Below are 18,308 nucleotides of genomic sequence, written 5' to 3'. Positions count from 1 at the left end.
GGTAACACGTGACTCCATCTCATTAACCCAATCATGGCTTAGTTTCACACAACAACATAATTTGAAGTGCTCTTTGCTTAGTGGATACAAGTAGTCCTTGTTTAGTAAACACCTGTGCAACAGTTGTTCAAAGTTGCAACTGATTCTTGAAGTTACAGTTATTATAGTGTCTTACAATCATGTTATTGCCATTTGTGATCTTCCTTGCCAGCTTTCCAGAACCAAAATCATTGGGAAAGCCAGCAGGGAAGGTCGCAAGTTGCTATGGTAAGTCCCTTCCTCCTTCCTGCACACCGTGCCACATCCTCCCTCAATCTTTCTTTGCTTGCACTAACCCAGGGCCTCCCTGCACTTGGAGGACTCAGACTGAACTGACTCTAGGCTTGTGTGGGCCTGTGCCTTCCTTTCCTCAGCCTCCCTACATTCATGCCACATCACAGAACCTCCCTCTGCCAATTTACATACCACCTGCAGCAAGCTTCCCAGGGACTCTCCTGCCCTTCTGTGGTACCACTGCACCTTTTACTTGGGACTCTTGCTGCTTCCTGCCTAATGACTTGTGTATCTTGGGGATTCAACGGCAACCGAGACTGCCTAGATTGTCGTTGCTAAACAAATGCAGTTACATGACGTACTTTATAACCACATTGCTTAATCCCAGTTGTAATCACTGTCTTAACTTGAGGACCACCTGAATGGTTTCTAACTAAGACTTCATTTTGCTCTGAACCTGTATGAAAGGGTTGGGAGACGGCTGTTTCTGGGAGAGATGGCTTCTGGTTAGTCCTTCAAGAAACTGAGAGCATCAAAATTTTTAGGGACCAAAAAATTAATTTCCTAAGGAATATCTTTTCGATTTTCAATTGTGTAGGGACCAGCCATTTGCCTGTATTCTGCCTGGCAACAACTTCAACTCCTTGCTTCTGTTGTAAGTCTCAGTATTAATCATTTGATAATTTAAAAGAACTACTTTAAAAAAAAGCAAAAGAAGTAAAATCAAACATTAAAACACAAAATGAAAAGTTGTTTTGAAGCCATTTATAAAGGAAACACATTTGAAGCTTGTAAATCGTGAAATCTAAAAATCCTTATAGAACATGCTTTCTTCGCAAAAAGAAAATTCTAAAAAAAAAAATAGAACTGCCATTTTTATGATAGTTATTCCTTCATTAATTTTCATTTCCATGATTCTTGAAGTTACAGTTATTATAGTGTCTTACAATCATGTTATTGCCATTTGTGATCTTCCTTGCCAGCTTTCCAGAACCAAAATCATTGGGAAAGCCAGCAGGGAAGGTCGAAGTTGCTATGGTAAGTCCCTTCCTCCTTCCTGCACACCGTGCCACATCCTCCCTCAATCTTTCTTTGCTTGCACTAACCCAGGGCCTCCTGCACTTGGAGGACTCAGACTGAACTGACTCTAGGCTTGTGTGGGCCTGTGCCTTCCTTTCCTCAGCCTCCCTACATTCATGCCACATCACAGAACCTCCCTCTGCCAATTTACATACCACCTGCACCAAGCTTCCCAGGGACTCTCCTGCCCTTCTGTGGTACCACTGCACCTTTTACTTGGGACTCTTGCTGCTTCCTGCCTAATGACTTGTGTATCTTGGGGATTCAACGGCAACCGAGACTGCCTAGATTGTCGTCGCTAAACAAATGCAGTTACATGACGTACTTTATAACCACATTGCTTAATCCCAGTTGTAATCACTGTCTTAACTTGAGGACCACCTGAATGGTTTCTAACTAAGACTTCATTTTGCTCTGAACCTGTATGAAAGGGTTGGGAGACGGCTGTTTCTGGGAGAGATGGCTTCTGGTTAGTCCTTCAAGAAACTGAGAGCATCAAAATTTTAGGGACCAAAAATTAATTTCCTAAGGAATATCTTTTCGATTTTCAATTGTGTAGGGACCAGCCATTTGCCTGTATTCTGCCTGGCAACAACTTCAACTCCTTGCTTCTGTTGTAAGTCTCAGTATTAATCATTTGATAATTTAAAAGAACTACTTTAAAAAAAAGCAAAAGAAGTAAAATCAAACATTAAAACACAAAATGAAAAGTTGTTTTGAAGCCATTTATAAAGGAAACACATTTGAAGCTTGTAAATCGTGAAATCTAAAAATCCTTATAGAACATGCTTTCTTCGCAAAAGAAAATTCTAAAAAAAAAAAAATAGAACTGCCATTTTTATGATAGTTATTCCTTCATTAATTTTCATTTCCAGCTGGACTTTTTCATTTAGCACGTAACCCAATACCCAACTTTTACCCTCAACCACCACCCTACCTCAACCACCTACCACCACCCACCATCACCCAAAACTACCCACCACCCACCATCACCCAAGACTAGGCACGCACGCCCCCAACTACCTCAATCCCAACTGCTGCCGGACTTAAATGCAAACTACTCAATGCAAGAAGCCTCGTGAATAAAATACCTGAATTTCTCATCCTCTTAAATATGGCTAACTTGACATGATATTTGTCTGTGAAACATGGCTCAATGCATCTCTCCCCGACTCCATTACCACAGTAAGAGACTATCATGTTTACCGATCAGATCGTGAAAATCGTCGAGGAGGTGGTGTTGCTATATTCTATAAAAAATCCTTACATCTAAAAATATCCAAGTTACCCAGGAGCTTGCCCTTCCTGAAACCATCATCTGTGAACTTTCCTTAAATATCACAATTCGATTCTTACTATGTTACAGAGCACCTGATTATGACATCGAACATGTAAACAAGCTCAATACACTACTAACATGGGCTACATCCTGCCCATACCCTTTTATCTTTCTTGGAGATTTCAATCTACCTCATATCGACTGGACCCTAAATAATTGTACAACTGAAATCATACACACAACCTTCTACAATGCTATTACAAATCTAGGTCTTGAACAACTAGTAACCAACAACACTAGACTGAACAACTGCCTCGATCTCATCTTCTGCAATAGTTTGAATTTAATTTACGGAATACAAACCAAAGAACCCTTTTCCAGTAGTGACCACAATATGATTGACTTTTGCCTCAACATACGTCCACACAAAATCACCACAATGATGTCATCCCTAATTGTAACTTCAAAAAGGCAACTATGATCTTATAGATAATGATCTCTCATCCCTCGATTGGCAATCTCTATTCACTGGATGCAATACTGTTGAAGACCATTACAACATATTTTTACTTGAAGTCAAAAGAGTCATCAAACTATATGTTCCAACAACAACTCCAAAACAAAACAAAAAGCAGATTACCCATATCAATAAGGAAACTTCAATCCAAAAGAGATCACTCTGGCGGAAAAACAAATCTGGTCACGTTGCTAATTTCAAAACCGATACAAAAATTTATGCCACCAGATAAAGACCGAATGCACCAATTACCACATTAAACAAGAGGAAAACCTTCTAAGCACCAATTCCACCCGTGCTTTTTACAATTTTGTAAACAACAAACTAAAAGACTCAAGGTCCATCCCTCCCTTGATAGGACCCGATGGTAAAGACTGCAGCGACGACACCATTAAAGCCAACATCTTTAACACATTCTTCGGCTCAGTGTTTGTAAACAGTAATGGATCATGCCCAATGTTTCCTAGCCGTACCACAGATAACAGCAATGATCTAATACATATCGATTTTACAGTAGACAACGTTGAAAAAGCACTACGCAACCTAAAACCATCTCTATCTATTGGACCGGATGGAATATGTGCCTACTTCTTAAGAAAGCTATCCACTGCCATAGCCAAACCTCTAAGCATAATCTTTGAAAAATCTTTCAGGACCAGCTCCTTGCCCAACCTATGGTTACAAGCCACAGTCATCCCTATCTTCAAAAAGGGAGACCCAAGCCTAGTTGAAAATTACAGACCAATCTCCTTATGCTGCGTCACCTGTAAAGTCATGGAATCAATTATTAATCAATCCATCATCCTCCATTTAGAGTCAAACAACCTACTCTCCAATAAACAATTTGGTTTCAGAAAAACTATCCTGTAATCTGCAACTCTTACACTGCAAAAACATATGGACTACACAACTCGACCAGGGCAAAGCAATAGACGCAATCTACATAGACTTCTGCAAAGCCTTTGATTCAGTGGTACACGACAAACTACTCCTAAAAATAAAATCTTATGGTATCTCTGGACAACTGAATAACTGGATAGAAGCATTCCTGTCAAACAGACAACAAATGGTCAAAATTGGGAACGCCCTATCAAATCCAGTACCTGTCAATAGTGGTGTTCCCCAAGGCAGTGTTCTAGGACCAACTCTCTTCATAATCTACATAAACGACCTTTGCGATCATATCAAGAGCAATTGCGTTCTCTTCGCTGATGATGTAAAGCTGTTCAATACCACAGACAATACTACTACCCTACAAAAAGATCTAGACTATGTATCTGAATGGTCTAACATATGGCAACTTCAAATCTCAACAAATAAATGCTCTGTCTTACATATTGGTAAAAAAATCAGAAAATAAAATACAAGCTGAATAGTCAAGATCTTGTTGATGACCCAAGCTCTGTAAAGGACCTGGGAATACTCACCTCTAATGATCTAAGTGCTAGAGCCCACTGCAACTACATAGCCAAAAAGGCATTAAGAGTTGTTAACCTAATCCTACGTTGCTTTTTCTCTGGTAATGTCTCACTACTAACCAGAGCATACAAAACATTTGCTAGACCAATACTCGAATACAGTTCATCAGTCTGGAATCCTTATCACGTATGTGATATTAACACAATTGAGAAAGTCCAGAAGTATTTCACAAGAAGAGTTCTCCACTCTTCTACCCGTTGTAGAATACCTTATGCCACCAGACTCGAAATTCTAAAACTAGAAAACCTCGAATTACGCCGTCTTCGATCCGACTTAAGCATGGTATATAAAATCATACATTGCAATGTCCTACCTGTCAATGAATACTTCAGCTTTAACCATAACAACACAAGAGCACACAACAGATACAAACTCAAAGTAAACCGCACCAAACTTGATTGCAGGAAATACGACTTCAGCAATAGAGTGGTCAATGTCTGGAATACTCTACCCGACTCTGTAGTCTCTTCCCAAACCCCAAAAACTTCAACCTGAGACTGTCTACTATTGACCTCACCCTTTCCTAAGAGGTCTGTAGGGGGCGTGCATAAGCGCACCAACGTGCCTACCGTCCCTGTCCTATTGTTTCTCTTATTCTTCTTTTATTTTTCTTATATGTACCTATTTCATATATTCACAACCATGTATACACTTGTACTTATTATCTTGTAAACAATTGACAAATCAAATAAAAAAAAAAAAATTTGCAAACACAGCCGTTCTACTCAAAAGCAATTATTATTATCAAAAAAATTCAAATAATGTAAAATTCAGAAGCATGCATTAAATCTTTGTATGTAAGTCAAGAGTTTTTTGTATATGCTAACTAAATTAACATACTAAAGTAATAGCAATTAGTTTGTAATTATGACAGTAAGCTTTGGGCTTTTACATTTTTTTCCTCAAGTGTCATTATGAGAGGGATTTGAAAATGTTCACTTTCATTTTACATTGATGTGTGACCCAACAATGAGAAAGATGTGGCAGTAGCAAATTGCAAATTTTTCAGCTAGTGATGAAATAGTTGGGAGATCTTAATTACCCTGACATCAGTTGGGAAATAAAGTGTAAGCATGTCCCCCTCCCCCAATGCAATTGCATCATTTTTAAGGGGAGAGAAAATGAACCAGCTAGCCTGGAATTGACCTTAGGTAGGCTTAGGATCTACGGGTAGACTTATTGGTTAAAGTAAAAGTAATGTGGATGTAAGGGAAAGAGACCATGTAATGTTGGGATTCTTGATTGTAATCAGAGCTGAGGCTGGCTGTAGTCAAATATACTATATACACTGAACTTCAAGGAAGCCTGTTTTAATAAACTTTAAAACATGATAAAAAGTACTCCATGCCAGGAAAATGTCAATAGGAAAAGACTCGAGATGGGTGGGAGTTCTTAAAGTAAAAGATACTGAAAGCACAGTAGCAAATTATTCTGAAGGGGGGGAGAGAATATCAGTCAGCAATATAGCTACAAAAATATTAGCTAAGATATGAAAATAAAGATAATAAAATTGGGCAGATACATTTTATAGTATATTCTTTCAATTGTAAACTTTAATTATAAACTATTTTAAGAGAGTTCTTTTAATGGGAAGCGGTTTTTGAAAAATGAACAGAATGCCAAGGAGTACATACATGTAGCCAGGAAATGATTCAAGAAAGGTTAACACTCAGGTTAAACTGAGATTGGCAAAGAGCGAAAAGAGCTGTTTTGGATATGTCCAAAATAAAAGACGAGAGAAAGAAGCAAAATGGCAGCTACTCAGTGAAGATATCACGTGGGATATTTAAACTACTATTTTTAATTCCATCCTCTTTGGGAAGAGGATATACATTTTATCAGGCAGCTGCTTAAAAATCAGGATGAAGGAGTAGGATTAAAGTTTAGACTAATAGAAACATGATCAGGGAATGCTTACTTGGCTGAAGTTTAAATCTCTTGTTCTGAAGATAGTTGCTAATGAACTATCCAACTTTCTGTATTCTTTTTGAGAAATTTTGGAGAGCCAAACAGTGGCAAACAGCGAAAAGGACAAAACTTGTATCTGTCTTCAAAAATGGTGAAAGGGAAGATCAAAATCTGTCATTGTACTATTGTTACCTGGGGTGGCTTAAATTGCAGAGAACACTGTAGAACTGTTTTTTTGGTAAGAGTTTTACAAAGAGTGTAGAGGGAGGTTGTGATTAGTGTGAGAATATAATACATTCCGACAGTCGGGCCTCCTCCACAGTCACATGACAGAACTTTGGGAACTTGGCTGCATTTTACAGTGGTTTTCCATTTCAGGCAAAGTCACACCCATAGTGAACCTTTGGTTCACTAAATGACTGCTGTATTTACTTAATGATGACCTCAAAAAATGTCATCAAATTGGATTAGTCACATAATTGACCCATTTTATGACCATCATGACATAAAACCATAGTAGGCAGGTTCCATTATAGTCATATGTTGAGGATTAAATGAAGTTGTTAAAGGGTCTAGTAGCAAGAATATCTTCAGATGGGTATTTCCTGTTCATCTAAGTAGCCAAAGTATCTCCATTCTGAGAAAATGTGTATTTACAGCTTTTTAGATCAATACCTTGACTTGAAAGCCAATGCAGATATTTCAGTATTGGATTATAAATCCCTGTATTTTACACCAGTCAATAGCTAGCCATTGCATCTTGCATAATTTGCAGTTTTCATAGAACACAGCAGTAATCAAAGTGGGTTGTAACATAGGTATGGATAATTTTTGCTAAATCCAGCAAACTCAGGAGGAAAAGCAGCTAACACATTAACTATAGTTGTAAAAAACATGCCTTTTTCAACCCAATGACAAATGGGGCTCCAAGACCACTTCCAAAGTACAAACCTGTTGCTTTGTGGGGAGTACAGCCCCATTCTGAGCAAGTTTCAGCTTAATCTAGAATCTAGTTTTCTTTTTTCTTACAAATATCCATTGTGTCTGGATTTAATTTCAGTATATTATCTGTCATTCAGTTCAATATCAAGTTTAAACAGTATATCAAGAGTTTCATTACAATATTGTTTCATTACAATGATAAGGCAAGGAGCAACAGAAAAGGTTGTTATCAGCAGACTGATGGCACAACTCCAAAACTCCGCATGACTATTCCCAATGGTTGCATACAAGTTAAACAATATAGGAGACAAGATATATAACCTGAGGGACATAAGAAATCTGTGACCTAGTTGTCTAACAATGGTCCCTTAGCACCCTCTTCTGGACACAACCTGATAGGGAGGAGCTGCACCACAGCAAAACAGTGCCCCCAAGCCTTTTCAAGGCAAGCCATAAATATTCATTGAGTCAATGTTACTGAAATCTATTGAGGTACATAGAGAAGTAGAAGGTCTACATTTCCCCACCTGCTTCCATCAAGGTGACTAAAGCCATTTCACTCCCATATTCTGAATCAATACCAATTGAAATGGATTCAGAAAATTAATTCCATCCTGGAATTCTGAAGCCATAATTTTCTAATTCACCTTACTCAATAAAGAAATATTTCAGAGTGGCCTAAATTTAGAAAGGTCTTTGGGTCAAGGGGAAGATTTTGAAAGCAATTATAACACTTTCCTGAAGACACGTGCTCAATCACATAAAACACCTCCCTTAATCTTGGGGCCAATCTGAACCTATTTGTTTAATTAGCCAAGATTAGGGTTAATTAAGCCAGTGGTGGCCTTCATTTTTGCATGCATATTCATCCACAATCTTAAAATCTATAAGTGCAAAAATTTCCATATAAGCCTGGCAAGCAAGTTATTTCCCAATACTATGTAATATAACCCAATGTTGGAGTCCAGATCAAAGGAAATTGTGCTGAATCAAATCACACCGGGGGTGTGTGTGTATTGCTAGTTCCAGTTTCCCTTGCCCAGTATCATGATGAATGAGGTGAATATGGCACAGCATTACCAGTTTGTTTTCTGCAAAGACAACAGTCAAGAGAAGTGATACCTCCATCCACCCTAAAGGAAGATCTCAAATGGATCTGAAGAAAAGCCCCATTCTGTGTCTAAAATGATTCATTGTGAAAGTTTCTGTAACTACGCTATCCATCTGTCCATCATTATTCTCAGCCATTTACTAAACAAAGGAACTTACAGAATTCTGCTAGAACCCCTTAGGACTTAGAATATCAACTGCCAGGGCCATTTGACACTACAGGTAGTCTATGACTTACTACTTTTTGTTTAATGACTGCTCAAAGTTATTATAACCTTGAAAAGGATGCTTTACAGCCTCAAAGCACTTCTGTAAAATATTCCCCCCACAGTTGTGTAACCACATTTCGGGTGCTTGGCAACTGGCTCAGATTTACAACCTGTTGCAGCATCCTGCAGTCAAGTGTCCATTATTTGCGAGTTTTTTGGATTTGCTAATCATCTGTGTGATAATTACTTGATTCCCCTAGTACCTTTAGAAAATTACCTATATCCATACTATCTTATTTTGTACAATGTTAGATGGTCTTCCATCCAGGCAAGGTTTGTAGCAACCGACAGTCTAAAATTGACCAGGGAATTATTTGTCCATGACTACGGTGTTGCCCTTCCACTCTCAGGTCACTATCACTGAAGAATAGAATACAGATTCCATGTGTGTATGGTTAAGATGCAAATGTGAAAACCTGAGCCATTCCTTATTGGGTAGCCTTGGTCATATACGTTAGAACTGCTTTCTGTCCCTGGCCTACTGCAACCCACAATATTTCTATAGACAGACCCAAGATAAATTATTTTTGTAATGTCCCCTTATTAATGAGTTAATGGGGCATATTGTGCAAATTGAAAGGCAATTCTGCTTCCATAACACTCTCCCTTCAAATTGTGCAAGTTACCACCTTCTACCATGGCACTCGCATATTATTCCATTCTATTTAGAGGGCCACTGAGCTCTCAGGCAGATTTTCAAGGCATATAGAAGGGTTTGATTTTAGAAAAACTGGGATAGTTCTTTTATTGAAGTGAAGTTTGTATCTGCCTGCATGCAATGAAATTAAATCTTGAAGTATTTTATAATTCCATTTTACCTTGAATTTTGAAAACTAACTAAAAACTATGATGCATACTTTTAAAACCATACTTCCTAAGTAGTCTTGGAAGAGCTACAAAACTTAGTTCACGTTTGTTTGTTCATCTACTTGCCAGATGTAGTGAAGAAAGATAAAGTATTTGAAGGTTACTAACCCGTGAAATCAACCATGACCTGGTAAAATCACTCTGTTAATGAAAATGATATAATTTCCACATTAATCACCATCTGGCCTACTTGAATGAATGCTTGGCATCATGCAATATGAGTTGTGCTGTTTTTCAGAGAACTGAAACTTTTTAAAACTAATTTATCTTGTGGTTTTCAAAGGAAAGAAATCCGCCGTACCAGTAATCCACTATAATTCTTTTCAGTACTTTTCATTTATAGTTCTAGTGGCTAGAATTTATTTAGAAATATCAATTTTTATTTTGTTAACATTGAATCAAGTCTATTTAGAAAGTGTAAATTCATGGCTCATTTTTAATAATGGATAAAGTCATCTTTTAAAAAAAACATAAAGGCAGTTCATGGAACAAAACATAATTAAACTCACACCTGGTATTAGAAATATCAAAGAAGAAAAACCATCAAACTTTGAATGTCTGCCTCAATAAAATGGTTTTTATGGTCTTGTGAAATGACAGAACTGGTACAATTCTATAGATAGGATATCTCACAATAGTGGACTTACGTATTTTTTGGACTATAAGACACACTCCCCCCCTTAAAATGTGGGTGGAAATGTCTGTGCCTCTTACAGAGCGAATGTTGCTGAAGTCCAACCCACTCACCGGCCCCCACCCTTCAGCCTCTACCTCCCAGCAATTTGCTTCCTTACAGCAAACAGCCTGGTCAGCTTCAGCACAGCCTGATTTAGCACGAGCAGCTGATTGGCGGTTGGATCTACCTCCCAGAATACCAATGATCAGCTGTTCCAGGCTGCGGGGATCACCGCTGCGCATCACCGCCCATTGCCGCGGCCTCCGGATACCCCATATTCAGCCTCTGCACATCCCGTTCCATGTGGCGGGGATTGCCACTACTGCCACCTATCCCCGCCACTTGAAACAGGCCGGTAATGGGATGCACGGAGGCCAAAAATGGGGCGCGTAAAAGATGAAAACGATGCACGGAGGCCGAAAATGGGGCACGTGGAGGCGGTGTTAGGTGGCAGTGGCGATGGGCGGTGATGGCGCCGATGGACAGCGGTGATCCCCGCAGCCTGGAACAGCTGATCATCGGTATTCCAGGAGGCAGATCCAACCGCCAATCAGCTGCTCGTGCTGAATCAGGCTGTGCTGAAGCTGACCAGGCTGTTTGCTGCAAGGAGGCAAATTGCTGAGAGGCAGAGGCAGTTTTTTTTTTTTTTCTTGTTTTCCTCCCTAAAAGCTAGGGACAACTTATAGTCCGAAAAATATGGTACCTCAGGCAAGGCCTATTAAATGTGAGTGGAGCCAATTTTTCTGAGAATAGTTATATGCATAGAACTCTAACTTCTGCTCCTATCTACGTTACTGATAGGATAGTTGTGATTTGAGTGATGGTCTCGATTACTATTGTTATTGGGGAAGAACTCTTAATAAGTTATTTGATGTATTTTACTGATAAATTACTTTTGGAGAGATTCTTTGCTCTGCTTATGTCGGCATAAGAACAAATGGACACCTAGACAGTTGCTTACATTGTGAAACCAAAGTTGTACAGCAAACTCAACCCTATAATTAAAAAAATGCAAGTTAATAATCTTATGCATATCAAGTGGGAATGGATAGCAGTAACAATTATTGTAGGAGAAGAAAAATATTCATATGATTAGTTTTCAAAATGCAGTATCACTATGCCCTATAAAGCTAGCACTAGCAATGAAAATTACTAAAAGTAAAAAAAAAATGCTAAATGATGTTGAATTATACCTACACTTCCCAGCACTTATGAATAGTTTATGTTCACATTCTGTGCACCTTTGGTATATAGTCATGCTGGCCACATGGTCAAGGAAATGTCTTTGGACAATCCTGGCTCTTTGGCAGTGAATCGGAGAAGAGCACTGCCCCCTAGAGCCGGACACGACTGGCAGGGGAAACCTTTATCCTTTTTTTAGTGATGTCTCAGGGACAATTTGCAAAAACTGGAAACTTGCCAAGCACCATGCAAGGAACAGCTTATTGAAAATAAACTATGTATTTTACGTCTTTAAAACAATGTACAGTGGGTAATTACATAGTTGTTTCTCCCTAAGTATAATAATTTTTCTCTGTTAAAAACATCTTATTCCTCAGCTTCATTTTCCAACCTGCTTGGATTACATCGCAATTTCATTCATTCATACCAACTTTAAAGCAAGAGAGTGAAGTGCAACTTGTCTCCTCTCCAGGACCATTTGTGTGGGTGCTTAGATACCCTGTGTGACAAAAATTAAGTATCAAAATAGCAACAGCAATAGTACTTGGACTTATATAATGCTTCACAGTGCTTTATAGCCCTCTCTAAGAAGTTTACAGAATCAGCATATTGCCCCAACAATCTGGATCCTCATTTTACTGACCTTGGAAAGATGGGAGGCTGAGTCAGTCTTGAGCCTGGTGAGATTCAAACTGAATTGCAGGCAGTTGGCAGTCAGCAGAAGTAGCATGCAGTACTGCATTCTAACCACTGCACCATCACAGCTCTTACCGTTGATGTTTGACTGCATCATTGTTGACTCAAATACATGAAAATGAAAATGACTTCCATGGGCAAAAACTAGGTTGAACCTAGGACCGCCAGTAGAAAATAATACCAGGTTTTGGTAGATGTTGGTGTTTTGAGGGAAGGGCAGGAATTATCATAGTTGAATAATCCCCTAATCTTTTAGATCTGTTAATGGATGGAAAACTTTGGCTGCACTCCTTCCCATCCCTTTCAGTTAGCCAGCAGACCAAGTTTCATCGGTAAAATGTTACCAATAACCGTCTTGAAATAAAAGCCATTTTTTAATTTGTTAGCAATCATTCCCACACTCATCTGGAAGTGCCTATCATTTGGTTTTGCCTTTCTAAGAACTTTGTCTTTTAGTAGTCATTCCAGCTGGTCAATAAATGTTTATGTAACTATAAAATTTAAGTGCTGGATTTTCTTCTACCTGTGTTCCCTCCCGATCCCATTTTCCTTCAGTATATATCTTATTTGGTTTGAAGCCACTATTTTACTGTTTTTAAATACATTTTTTATAAATACTGTTTCGCATAACGTTTGGATCTTGTTTTGTTTTTATAAGAAATTAAATGTAGAGTTTCTAGTTCTGTAGCAAAATGTGGAAGCATACATACAAATCACACACTTAAAATAAGAATGTTCAGTTCTTTCCAGGTTGGACAGTGTAGATTGAATAGCTGCAACCCATGAAAGTGATTAAAAGTGAAGTACAAATATAATAATGACAACATGGAGCAGACTACACTATTCAATATTGGAATGCCAGGTTCATTTTAATCATAGAGTTTCCCATAATATGAGTGGTCACAGTATGCAGAGAATTGTCAGTGCTTTTTTGACTACAGATTGCAATAGTATAGACGTAGACAAAGTTCCCAAAATCTCCTAAGGTTTTTTTTTTAAAGGGTGTTTCCCTTTAACTTATTTAGGCTCCTCAATTTTGCCAGTAGCTTTTGTACAAGATAGACTTCGAGAAGGAAATGAGTTTTTTTGAAATAAACCATCTACTGTCAGTTAACATTTTCCTCAGTTAACTTAGTCATGAAGGAGGGAAATTTTTTTTTTTTAATAAGTAACGACTTTTGCCCTTGCAACATTAGCAGATTATTTTTTAGTAAGAGCTATAGAACGGTTCATATTTTCTCTTAATGTTTAAAATCTTATTACTTTAAATTTTACAGTGCAATGAATCGAACAAGAAAAGCAGTCTCTGATATAAATATTAAGGAACTTGTTTTGGTTTTACTCTGAAGCTTCATTTAATTAGTCTAGAAAACAATCATTCTAACATTCCTGGAAGTATATGCTACCCTGAGCTCCATGAAGAAATATGGGCTATAAATCTATAAAATAGAATGAATAAATAGATAACATCTGGTGGCTAGTACTGAGCAGCAGCTGAGAGTATTTGTGTTGATAGGCTTTGTTAGGAATGATAGTCACCTAACAGTTGGGTTGGCAATATATAAATCAGGATAGTTATTTAATACTGTTGTATCTTTAAGAGAATGCTGTAATTGTGATTGGCTGAGGTTCCTCCGACGGCCATAAGATGGAGCTAGAAACCTGGTTTGTTCTCTTCTTGCATTTCCCTATTGCCTTTTGCCTGTTCGTCATTCTGCTAGAATTGCTGTGAGTCTTGCAAACAGTTAGCAAACTCTGTTTATTGAACTTTGTTTATGATACCGGACTTCATTTTTGGATTATCCCTGGACTGATTGTATTGAATGCTACCTGCTTTAACCGTGTATGATTTGGACTGTTTGTTGGACTTTGTTTACCCGTTTACAGGAAGTAAAACCTACATTTTACTATTCAGTGTATCTGTATGCTGGTTGTGTGTTATTCCTCACCACTCTCACTACGTTTCCCTGAGTGCACTCATTCTAACGGGGAACACCTCAACAGGCTTGCCTGTTTTTGTTCCTGAATCCTTGAATATTTCTTGTCCATGTTGTACAAAACATAACAAAAAACAAAAATCCTGAAATTAAGAGGATTGGAATGGAACCAAATCTAATCACATGGAAGCCTTATCTCTCAAGAATCTAAATAACTGCTCATGAGGTCACTTTGACTGAATGTCTGGCTTCAAAAACTTTAAACAACATCCAAACTGCAAACCTGAGTGTGAAATTGTCATGGGCAGGAAGCCATCATGTCAATCCCCTCCACAAATCACTGCTTAAATTAAAAAACCTACACCATGGTTTTGCCTCTTAAGTATGGGAGAAAGAACACTAAGGAAGAAAAAAATAAGAGAAGGAAGAGAAGAGAAAAAGCAGATGAATGACAAAATCCATTAATCTTAGTTGTTCAGCATCAAACACAGCCCTACTTTCACAGATCTTTCATATATATAAAGGTTTTTTTAAACTTTTCAGTCCAATTGTAGTATAATGGACACAAAAACTGAACATAATTTACTGTTGTTTCCTTGGCAGAAAATCTTAAATTGTTTCAGATATTTGGATTGTGGGAAACAGTGGAATTCAAAACAAGCCTCTTATCAGAAATCTAAATAGGATTCAGAACAAACCCCTCTAAAAAAAAAAAAAACTGACCACAGAAGAAAAGCAATACAGAAAAGTACTAAGGTTACTTTGTTAGCGTCACTGAATCTTTGAATGGTCACAAAACGGAGCACTTGTTAAGCAAGGGCTGCATATAGGCTAATCAAAAGATGACAATGAAGTGAGTGACTTACTTCCACACCTTTTGATCCAGGATAGGATGCAGTTATTTGATTGGCTGAAAGCTCTCCTGCTCATGCCCTCTATCTGCTGCTTTAGCAGGAGGAGCCTTCTTATTGTGTAGATGAAGGACAGTGCCAGAACAATAGATGGAACATCCACGCAGTCATGCAACATCTGTTGCATTCTGTACATTCTGTTCAGAAATGTTAAATGAATTTCAGGCAATCTGGTAAAAAAAGTTATGCTTTTTGTAACTACACATACCATTGCAGACAGACAGGATCGTGGGTATCTCCCTCCATGGGAGCATTCGAAGGATTACCTGCAGATTTTTTCCATTTCTGACTTGCTGTCAAGATTAATAATAATAATAAAAACACTTTCAACTTGAAAGAAAGTAAAAAAAAGAAGAAAAGCTGCTGCTGAGAGAGACCCCACCCTGGGAAATGCAAGATTTACATCTAAAGATGTAGCAGCACACACAACAAGAGTATTTATGGATCACAGACACGCCCTTGCTCAGCAAAACAACTTCTTTTTACGCTTGAAATGCTACAGGGATAAAAGAACCATAGGAAACAAGTCAAACCAACTACTTCAAACGTGCCTTTGAAGCTAAATGCACCATGGACTGCATCAACGGTTCACAAAAGCATAAACAGTATGCATGCGCACACATATTTAATAGCATAAAGCATTTTGTGTATGTGTGAATTTTAATGAGCTATGAAATCTCCATAAGCAAGAAGGCACAAGAGTTGCAGGGCACAGAGTGCAGTTATGAATAAATGATACAGCAACATAAAAAACTCTAAGAGCCAATTAACCAGAGTTATTCTTTGTTTCTGAAATGCACTCCAAAGTTACAAATCACAGGAGAACTGACCAGATCAGAGCAAGCTATCAATGCAGATGTTTTTGTGGAAAGGGTAATAATAATAATTGAATTACTTTGATGATGTCTTACTAAATTTGTGTCCATGTGCACTCTACATTCTCTTTTATTCTGTTGATTGTGTAGCTGGTGTCTTTGAAGATGAAGACATCATCTACAAGGACACAAGCTATACGATGAAAAGAATGCATGTGCAAGCATACATAAGCATTAACTCTCAGCAGAAACCAACATTATGTATACATTCACCGAAGTAGCAAAGAAAAACAGTGTTCAGTCCAACTATGTGCAGGTAGTCCTCAATTCATTACCACTCATTCATTAATTATTTAAAATTATGATGACACTGAATGAGGGGGATCTTTCCAGTCAGCTTCTCACACGAAAAGTCAATCAGGAAGCCAGCAGGAAAAATTAAAAAATGCTCCTGTAAATTCTTTCTGCCACTTTTCCCCCCAAGCAGCCACACTACAGAGTATGGAATCCCAGGGATCTTGTATTCCTTAGCAAATGTCCCATGACCAGCCATAAACCATAATGTGCACCCACCTACAGCCCCCATTGGCCCACTTGCAACCTATGTTGGCTTGCCTGCCCATGACCTATGCCAGCCAGCCTACCAATGGTCCCCAGCAACGGCTACACTTCCTAATGCTTCTTCTGCAGCAGGCTCACACATAATTCCTGCATTCCCTACCTGAGACTCCCACATCTTCCTGCTTAATAGTATGGCAGCTAGGATAGCTGGGTTTGCCATCGCTAAGCAATACAGTCACATGATATCACCTTTATGACCACATTGCTTAGAGATGGCAATCCTGGTTGTAGTTGCAGGACTACCTGTACATGTATGTGAAATTAAGCAAAGGAGTGATGTTACCTCCAGCATTCCACCTATACCATGTGATGGGTGAGTCTTGCCCCAGCTGTGAACCTAGCAGTCTGAAAACATTAAAATGCAAGTAGATAAATAGATACCACTTCATTGGGAAAGTAAGTGTTCCATGTGTGCCTTATTTATATTATTTATATTTCACATAAATAAACACAATTTTTCCATACTGGATATTTTGCTGTAGAATTAACAGATTATTTAATTGATTTTATCTATTTATCAGAGTTGTACATTGCTATTTAACTTTTTGTTGCTATTCAAACATTTAAAAATTGTTGTAGTTTTTACATGTATACCGCTAGATGGCAGTAAAACAACTATTCTGTAGAAAATATATACTTTATAATTGTCAAGTACATCTATGAAGTACCATATCTAACCTGACAAACTAATATTCCACACAAAAAATCAGAATAAGCAAGAGTTGGATGTTGCTATTTTCCATTTTTATTAATGATTTTCTTTTGTACAGTATCTTTTAAAAACATTTTCTCTACTTTTATTCTTTGTGGCAAAAGAGTATATTAGTCTGAATCACTGAATCAATTCAAATCAGGCAATTTATTACTGAATATATGGATATTTAGGCTGATTTCTTTCAGTAGATTTCTGTTTTCTATTAAGTCAAACATGTCTTTTTATATTTGAGATATAGAGGTCCCATTATTGTTACTATAACAGGACGTATCCTTTCCACATTTTCAAATAAGATAAAATTAACTTGGTGTAATATATCTGTTTTAATTATTTCCTCTGTTGACATGTTCCCTCTAGAAGTCATTGTGCCATCTGCTGTCCATTTGTGGAATGGGAAATCATCATACTGATATTAATAAGTTTATTTCAACTCTTGGCTTCACATCAGTAGATTACTACTCTAAACTCATTGAAAATGTAAGTATTTTATATAATTTGGCAAAGTGAATCTTCATTTACCCCTGATTTCGACACATTCCGAGAGGAGCTACCATCTTCCTCCAAGTTGTCAGGCATCTACAGTATTGGCAGTTGCTATTAATTCTCATGAACAACATAAAGTACTAATTCCTACCAGTTTATGAAATGGAGGAATGTGGCTGCTTTAACTTACAGCATAAAAGATCAGCCAGCAGTTTCTATCTAACAAAGAACTGGTTTGCTAAATATATTTGATAATAGCTGTCTCTTTGTAAAGAATATAATGGGAATGATTGTAGGACAAGTTTTTTATTTCCACTCCAGTTTTTCTTGCCTAAAGGATAATTTCTGTAGCCAAAATGAGAAAGGCCAAGACAAAGCAGTGGAACCAGAATGAAAACCAAATTGGATTTAACGTAGTTTTAAACCATGCACAATTTCCCTATTTTCTATATATAGTTAGCTTTTTATTATGCTTGCTTTCTGGTGAACCAATTAAATATGTAAATACTGAAGATTGATGTAGCCCATCAAAGCAAATATACTGTATT

General features: G+C 37.8%; 1 protein-coding gene across 9 annotated transcripts in view; it reads left to right on the top strand.

Annotated features, from left to right (window-relative positions):
• FANCC (FA complementation group C) overlaps positions 1 to 18,308 on the top strand; it is a 65,059-nt gene that overhangs the window by 14,331 nt on the left and 32,420 nt on the right. For all 9 annotated transcript variants that reach the window (XM_087957915.1, XM_087957917.1, XM_087957913.1 and 6 more), the window contains one exon: positions 17,635 to 17,754. In XM_087957915.1, coding sequence (XP_087814041.1) covers positions 17,635 to 17,754 — 120 coding nt within the window. The remainder of the gene's footprint in view (positions 1 to 17,634; positions 17,755 to 18,308) is intronic.

Source organism: Notechis scutatus, chromosome 2, assembly GCF_049901735.1.
Source record: "Notechis scutatus isolate UNSWTSFEM ecotype Mainland chromosome 2, rNotScu1.2, whole genome shotgun sequence".
In the NCBI taxonomy this organism is placed as follows: Eukaryota; Metazoa; Chordata; class Lepidosauria; order Squamata; family Elapidae; genus Notechis; species Notechis scutatus.
The sequence above is the reverse complement of the archived record's forward strand: the minus strand, read 5'-3'. Positions and strand labels throughout refer to the sequence as shown.